Source organism: Gavialis gangeticus, unplaced genomic scaffold, assembly GCF_001723915.1.
Source record: "Gavialis gangeticus isolate Ggan-Ray unplaced genomic scaffold, GavGan_comp1, whole genome shotgun sequence".
Classification (NCBI taxonomy): domain Eukaryota; kingdom Metazoa; phylum Chordata; order Crocodylia; family Gavialidae; genus Gavialis; species Gavialis gangeticus.
The window spans coordinates 2,919,750-2,927,417 of NW_017729012.1; the positions used below are offsets into that span (position 1 = coordinate 2,919,750).

General features: G+C 47.0%; 1 protein-coding gene across 1 annotated transcript in view; it reads right to left on the minus strand.

Moving 5' to 3' along the window:
* SGSM2 (small G protein signaling modulator 2) overlaps positions 1–7,668 on the minus strand; it is a 133,603-nt gene that overhangs the window by 13,380 nt on the left and 112,555 nt on the right. Inside the window, exons 12-16 of the mRNA XM_019511036.1 lie at positions 7,163–7,297; positions 3,179–3,329; positions 2,363–2,427; positions 1,755–1,900; positions 702–830 (exon numbers count right to left, since the gene is read on the minus strand). Coding sequence (XP_019366581.1) covers positions 702–830; positions 1,755–1,900; positions 2,363–2,427; positions 3,179–3,329; positions 7,163–7,297 — 626 coding nt within the window. The remainder of the gene's footprint in view (positions 1–701; positions 831–1,754; positions 1,901–2,362; positions 2,428–3,178; positions 3,330–7,162; positions 7,298–7,668) is intronic.

Consider the following 7,668-nt stretch of genomic DNA (forward strand, 5'->3'; position numbering starts at 1 on the left):
GTGCTTTTAATATGGACAAGAAGCTACTATATGCGAGTGCCAAACACTTTTGCAATTACACGGGTGTTTCAAAGGAGAACGGAGGTGTTTTCATTAAAAAAAAAAAAAATACATCTTGCATTCTGTCAAAAAGACAGAAGTGGTACATTGTGCAGGTATCTTGTCATCTAAAAAGGGACTGTTAGTAAGGTATGCCTCAAGCTTTGCAGGTCACAAAAGCTTGATATGCACAGTTTAAAAGTAGTTGGATTAGTGTTTCAAGATGGGGGATTTGAATTTCTGCTGTGCATCCTGGCACACTGCTGACAGTAACTGAGGAATGCATTGTCCTGGGATAGCCCCTTTCCCTCCCAGGATCAGGAAGTACTTTCCCTGCACTCATCTAAGAGCGGACCCTACACAGCTAACTGACACCCATTTAACAAATACAGAAACTGCTGAGATACAGTGAGGCTATGTGATCAGGCTGCCACAGCAGAACTCAAAACAAAGTCCTGGCTTCCAGACCTACTAGAAGGATGTTCTCAACAAAGAAGCCCCTGAAATCACAGGTTTCAGATTCCTCTGAACAGCTGCATTCTTCGTGCTTTTGAAGCATTTTTCCTAACATAAGTGTTCCACCAACTGAATGCTCTTGGTGCCGTCTGGTTTTCCTTTCTTAACTCTGCATCCAATTTCAAATTCCAGAAACTGGAACTCACCCGATCCATATCCTTCTTGGTCATGCCAAATTTGTAGTGACCTAGTAAGAAGGGCCACACTTCCTTTCGGATCTCGTGCTGCACCCCACCATAGTACACTCTTCTCAGCAATTCCAACTCCTTGTAATTCTAAAGGAGGCAGGGAAGAGACGGGATAAGGGAGTTAATACAGCTGTATTCTGGGCTTGTGTGACAAAGAAAAGCACTTGCATCTGCAAACATAATGGGCCTCAAAAAAACAAACAGTAGAATACAGAGACCCTTGTTTTTAGGGTACCAGTTCAAATTTGGCCCATTGTGCTGATGACAAGGCTGTTACCATTTGACTGCAGCATCCCAAAAAATGCCTCTGTTCCTAACGAACAGACATCCATCCAGAAACACAGCCCCACATGCTACGCAATGCTGGATTCCAGAGAGCTAACTCTTTCTTACTTCTAGGACGTGATCCCTTTTAAGAGCCCCTGATTTGGAGGGCATGTATTTATGACTCTCACTTATGGGGTTTGTGCCTGGGAGCAAGGCAAACAGCTTGAAAAGCAATAAATAGTTTGCACTGGCACTGCCTGTGCTAGAAGTGCTCAAATGGAGTGAAGACTGCAGAGCAGCCAGAAAGGGGTGGGTGCTAAACAGTTGTAACCTGGCTTCAGGAAGCTGCCTTTAAAACTCATTCTGGCTTTTAACAAAGAATTTCAGGTCTGACCATTTGAATGTACTCCCCTGTAAAAGTTGCCTGCTGAGACACTCGGAGCTTGTGCAGGCAACCAGACATGAAACTGGTCACATCATTTACATCACGCATACCCTGGAGGGCCCCTGACTCCCACCCCACTGGCAGAGCAATGTGGGAACTGGGTCCGCACCAGATGTTGATAGAGGAATTCTGGCACAGGGTGTGAATTCAGGAACAGTTCCTAGAGGACAACATGAGAAGCATTCCCAGCCAAATAATGCTGAGATGCCATTTCACTGAGCACTGAGTGGGGACAGAAAAGCTGAATTTCCCTTTGAAAAACTGGGGGCTGGTGCAGAGCTCACCAAGGTCCCCTTTACCTTCTTGTCCTTCTGGTATTTGCTCCAGACCTCTTTTGTCAGGCCTCCTGTGGCGCTGGTTGGTTTGTCGGGTGGGATGATGGTGTGGTTCACAAGAGCAGACAGATGTGTTCGCACTGTAGACAAATGACGGCAGTAGGCAAGCCCTGCATTTGGTGGGGGAGAGTGGCAAGATCACGTAAGTGAGAAGGAACCCGTACAGCAGGCCCTTTTAAAAACCAAAGTGGACAGTTGAAGCTTAGAGCAAACACCCTAAAACAAAGCAAGTCTGCACGTGCACTAGGCAGAACGAAGGTTTGCAAAGCTGATGGCACATTCAGTTCAAAGAGGAAAGTGAAACTGAAAGGTGGATTGAGAAAGGAAAGAGGGAAGGAACAGAGCTGTAAGCCTCTGTTCTCCACTGCTGCTTACAGAAGCCTGGATATTTGGGCCAAGAGTTTGATCCTCTTAATGTTCTGAGTTGATCCGACTCCTTATAAAGACTCCACCCTTTCACCTACACATGCTCAGGTACCTAACAGTGGAGTCCTCCTACAAGCAAGCATGTGGCTGCGGCAGGAGCCGAGTGCACTGTGCTAACATCCTCCGTGGTGAAAAGCTTCACTTACATCCATAGAAGGCTCTGGATACAATTTGTCTCTTCATGCTTTCACACAGCATCTTTAAAGGCGTTCTGGAGAGAGACATTTTTGACAGGAATGAAGTTGGGTTACACAGATTAACATTCCCACTTGGCTGATAAATGCCCTGCTTCTCTGAAGCAAGCTGCCACCCCTGAGGCCTATCTAGCAGAAAAGCTCAGGTCACAAAATATTAAAACTTGTGGCGCTGCCTCAGACCATTTATCAGGTACCTTGCAGCAACTGGATACTCTGGTGACATTGTTGAGGTCACTGATCAATTATATTTCTAGCTGTCCTCTGCCAGATTAGTTGCTGGCTGGCTTGTTACCACAACTCTGAAGTGCCACTTGGGCTTGGGGGTTTCTGCCAGGGGCATTGCCTTGCAATCAATCCCAGATGGACCTGAGAGTCTCTAGCTAGACTGCTGCAACCACAACAGCCCTGACTTACCTGCACAGAAAGGAAGCTACTGAAAGTCTGCCTCAGAAGTGCCAGCAGGACTTAGGCTCCCATGTTCATCTGTTCCCCCCACCCCAGGCTCAAGCATCTATCTTTGAGCTGGAACCTCAGAGCTAACATCAGTTCTGAAACATGACTCCGGCATTTTTAAACTCTTGATCCCTTAGTGTCTGATATTGCAACCAACAAGCCCACCCTGGATTTCCCCGTGTGGGAGAGCAAGGGCACTCGCACATCATGTGCCTGCAAAGTGCTCCACAGGCCACACAGCCAAAGCCTTCCCACCACTATCTGCCTTCCGTAGTTGGGGCCAAACTGGCTCTCTGAGCACACCCTGCTTACCTGTCGTGTATGCAGTTGCAGCAGCTGGGGAGGTCATAAGGAGAGCTGCCTGTCGAACAGGAGAGACACGAGGAACCTTGGCTACAGTGCTCCAGCTGCCATGACAACAAGCTTGCACTAAATCCCTGCATCTCTATCATGTCGCTGGGGTCTGAGGAAAGAAAAACATCTGGGCATAAACTTTTTCCCCTGGTGTGCCCTGATGGCTTTGTGCTTCACTTTGCTGCAGGCTGTAGCCTCCATGCCAGGAAGGGGAGAACATAGCCCTACTGCCCCATAAACACTGCTTACTAGTGCTGCTAAGACCACTAAAATCATGTTTAGTAACCCCAATGCACACCTGACTGTGTGTTTTCAAACAACAGCGTGAGAGAGGCTGCATTGCCACTTTGCAGGGGCCAGTTTTGCAGCCCCATGCTGCCCTGGACCTGAGCTGTCATGCCCCCGCGCTCCTGGAGTCTCTCCATTAAGGCCAGCCAGGAGCCACACAGGTAGGAGCTGCTGAGAAATGGAGTCTGGCCAGTGGCCGGATCTGCCATTTTGCCCACCCCTGCACTGGAGGAACATTTTACTGCAAGAAGCCATCATGAGTTCACGGAGTTCGACCATTCCTGCTCAAACACATAATTTCACTTGGTGATTTCTGCAGTGGCTCCACAGCTTCCAGCTGAGTTCGAATTAAAAAATCCACACCTTCCAGGGTCACACTTGGGGTCCTTTTATAATGAGAGGAGAATTTTTTCCTCTTAATACTCAGGGCCTGATCCTAAAACAGTTACTTGCAGGGGAAGAGAGAGTCCCACACTGAGTTCCACTGACTTCCACAGGAGTATTACAGAAGTCACGGTACTTTGGAGGTGGAACTGGAGAAAGTGACTCAACTACCCAACCTCAGCCCTACCCCAAGCTTCTTGCTGTTCCCAATTTGCCTCAACAAAATCCTAGTTCACAAAGGAACAAGGCTAAACATCAATAGTAAAAATGTATTCCATGTGCCTGGAAATCTGGGATGTCACCCCTCATCTGTTCGGTATCAACAGCAACCCTTTCTGTGCCCGTTGTTCAAAGGCATCATTTTAATGATTGAGTTCACGGCTCTGAACACAGCGCCTGTTCCACATAGGTGTACCCAGGTGCCTGCAATCTCAGGGCGGGTTGTGCAAATAGAACGAGTGTCGGGATCAGGACTCAAAGCCTCAAGGCAAAGATGCTCGAAAGTAAGTTGGTAATTCGGAGTCCCCAGCTTGACACACCTTTACGTGGGCCTGAAAACTGGGCTTCTTTCAGGTGTCTCTAGAGAGACAGCCAAGAAAGAGAGATCACTAGTTGCTTTTGCCAATCATGGCTCGAGTTCTTAACCTTTCCCAGCTGTTGCTTTTCATAAATAACTGGCCTTTCAGCTCACCCATGATTTAAAATTAAGGCAGAAGACACAGCATTGGATGCCATCGCATTCACATGTGCAAGCAAATTTCCATCCCTTGGGCTGCGCTTTTAAAATGTCTCGGTGGGGGGTGAGGGGGGATTCCAAACCATCTCATGCATTCTGCTTTGCAGGCAACAAGACAGGCTTTTGCTTTCACTTTTTTGTTTGCTTTAAACGGGCTCTCTTTTAAATCTGGATTTCGCCATTAATGCAACATAAAGCATTTTAACGGCAGCTCTTGAGGGGAATAATAAATGTCCGTGAACATAAAAAAGCACAGGCTCATGCGGAAGCAGTCACATAGATATTACACTTCACAGAACAACGGTAATGAAAAAATGCTCTTCACCTTAATTCTTCAGGAAGGAGCTGAATGACCAAGTATTTATTGCAGCTTCTCATTTGGTTCAAATAAAAGCCATTGGACAAAACAAATCTTTTTAGATTTTTTTTTTTTTTTACCTCCCCCTCCACAGACAAGAAAAAAGTGGGTTGGTTGGTTTGTTTTTTTTAAAGGAACAATAGACTTCAAAAATGAGAGAACCCCACAGAACCTAAGGATTCAGATGAAAGGTACCTGAATTAGTGAAGAATTAGAGTGAACAGCATCTTCATTTTATTCAATTGTGGTGCTGGCGGTTTTAATCTGCAACTCTGGCCACATGCAAGAGTCAAGCATGTTGAAACAAATCAAAAGCAAATGGCTAGCCAACCCGATACAACAGTGTTGTCATTATTTCAAAGGAGCGCTGATGGGCTGACAAAAGCCAATCAAGTCTAGTTTGCTGACATGAATTGCTGCTGAACAGTCCGGTAGTCCTAGCTCTGCTGTCAACATTAATGGCCATTTAAAATCATTCCATGTTTTTTTAAGTGACTGAGTCTCCAAAACAAAACTAAGTAGATTTGAGGTGAAGGTTGCTTTTTCAGTCTAACCTTTGCTGGCATGTAACACTAGCCCGCTCTTGCCCTAAACTCTCTTTGTTCTCATCTGCAGAACACACTTCTCACATCAATATTTCTGCAAGCAGTAGCTTTCTAGTGAAAGAGGAGTGCTCTTTGGTGGTGGTTCTTCTCTGTCCCTTTGACAGAACATGGAAATCCAGCTTAGGTTTGCTGTGGTCAGCCTTTCGATTCGATGGCTGTTTGAGGGACCTGTTTGAAGCAAGGAAGATCTTTGTGGGTAAGCATCCATGTCACAACTGGACGGCACTATAACAGTTGCTGAAGAGAAAAAACTTAAAAGCCCTATGCCGATTCATCCTTGGATAGCTACAGCCAGGATGCAGATGAGGTACACTCAGCACTAGGGCCACTGTTTTGTCAGCTTATGGGATAAGAGATGGGTCTTTTCACCTTCTCCCATGTCCCTGTCCTGCTTCAGGGTGTGTGGTATGGTGTTTGTTGTTATTCTTCTGAATCTTTCTGTATTTGCAATACTGAGTAGTGAGAAAACCATGCTGGTGCATGCAGAGCACTGAAGGAAAAACAGTGATATAAAAACCAAAGCCTTAAATCTATGCTGCAGGGATACAGAGAGAACATGTAGCATTTAAAAGGGATCCATCCCTGACATCCGCTCTGTGCAGGACCTGCGGACTCAATCACACGCAGGACTAGAGATGTGATTCTAACCTCCTAGCTACTGCCTGTTACCAGAAAATCAATGGAGCCTGTTTTCTTGGTAAAGGAAGAGCACGTTAAACTTATACAACATGCACCCAAGAGGTCTGGCATGGAAACAGGGCACTGACTGGTAGGCTGGCAGCAGACAGAGATGGGTTTGCTCCTGAATCGGTTGAGTCCCGGGAAGCCACGGCCACAGAGAAGCTTGTGCTTGGGGAGGACGAGTTTGAAGAGTTCCGTGAGGGAAGACCAGAGTGAAACTGGTACAAACACTCCTGCAGATCCTTCTTCGTCCCTCTTTACTGACCAGCTGTACTCTTGAGCCCCTTTCTAGAGTGTTAGAACTCCTGCTGTCCCAATGCAGGCTGCTCCCCCTTGCGCAGGGCACCTCTGCTGAACACCAGGCTGTTTGCTCCTTAGGACAGAAGGAATCCTGAGTCTCCAGAAGAATGCAGTCAGGTCCTGATCATCCGCTAATTAGGCCACACTGCATCATCATTAATGAAGCACTTTTGAAGGGGAAGGGTAGCAGCTGATCCTCTGAAATCCATCAGTATACGGAGTGGCCATAAAATCGAGTAGCCTAAGCAGGAGAGCACAAAGATGCATTACACTCCATTTTTCTGTGAGCAAGGGACGAGATTTGGATCTTATGATCATGCTGACGGGGTTCAATTCGTAAGAGAGATGATGGCATGTTCACTGGCTTCAGAATGACCTTGAAAAAGAGGTGCTATTGACCTTATACCCACAGGTTGCACCTGCCCTCTCAACCGGCTGCACAGTGGCCACGTTATGTCAGATTGGTTCCTCTGACCTCAGGGTGGAAGCAAACAAAACGTCTGTCCTGCAATAATGCCAACACTGTTGTATGCATCAGTGGAGTGCGCTGCCACGGGGCTCTGGGGCACAGGGGAGAGGAAGATAAAAACCTTTCATCCTATTAGGAGCTGTGAGGTTCCGAGAGCAGATCATTGATAGCATTGCGTGTAGCTTATCTTCCTCCTCCTCGTCATCGTCGACAGAGGCAGAGCGGCTGGCAGCTAAGTGGTGGTAGTTAATAGTTACTGCTCAAAGAAAATAGTGAAAGAGGAGCATAAGAAGAGAGGACTTTGTTCTATGGGAAGTCTTAAAAGGACATGTTCAACAGAGATGAAAAGGAGTTGGGGTCTTCCCCCTCCTTCTGGGGATGGGAGGGGAGGAGCATTTCTCAAGGGCATATTCTCCACTGGGCAAAATTTCCACCTGGCCAATGTCAGCCCTGAAAGTGTGCATTATAGTGAAGGCACCCACAGATTTTGCTTCACCCAACTAGACCACACGCAGGAAGCATGCTCCAGGTGGGCATGACCTCAGCTGTGGGTGCGTGCCAGGTTGAAAATCTAGTCTACCTTGCAGGGAGGGGGAGGGGGCAGGGGGAAGGGGAGAGGTTTAACTG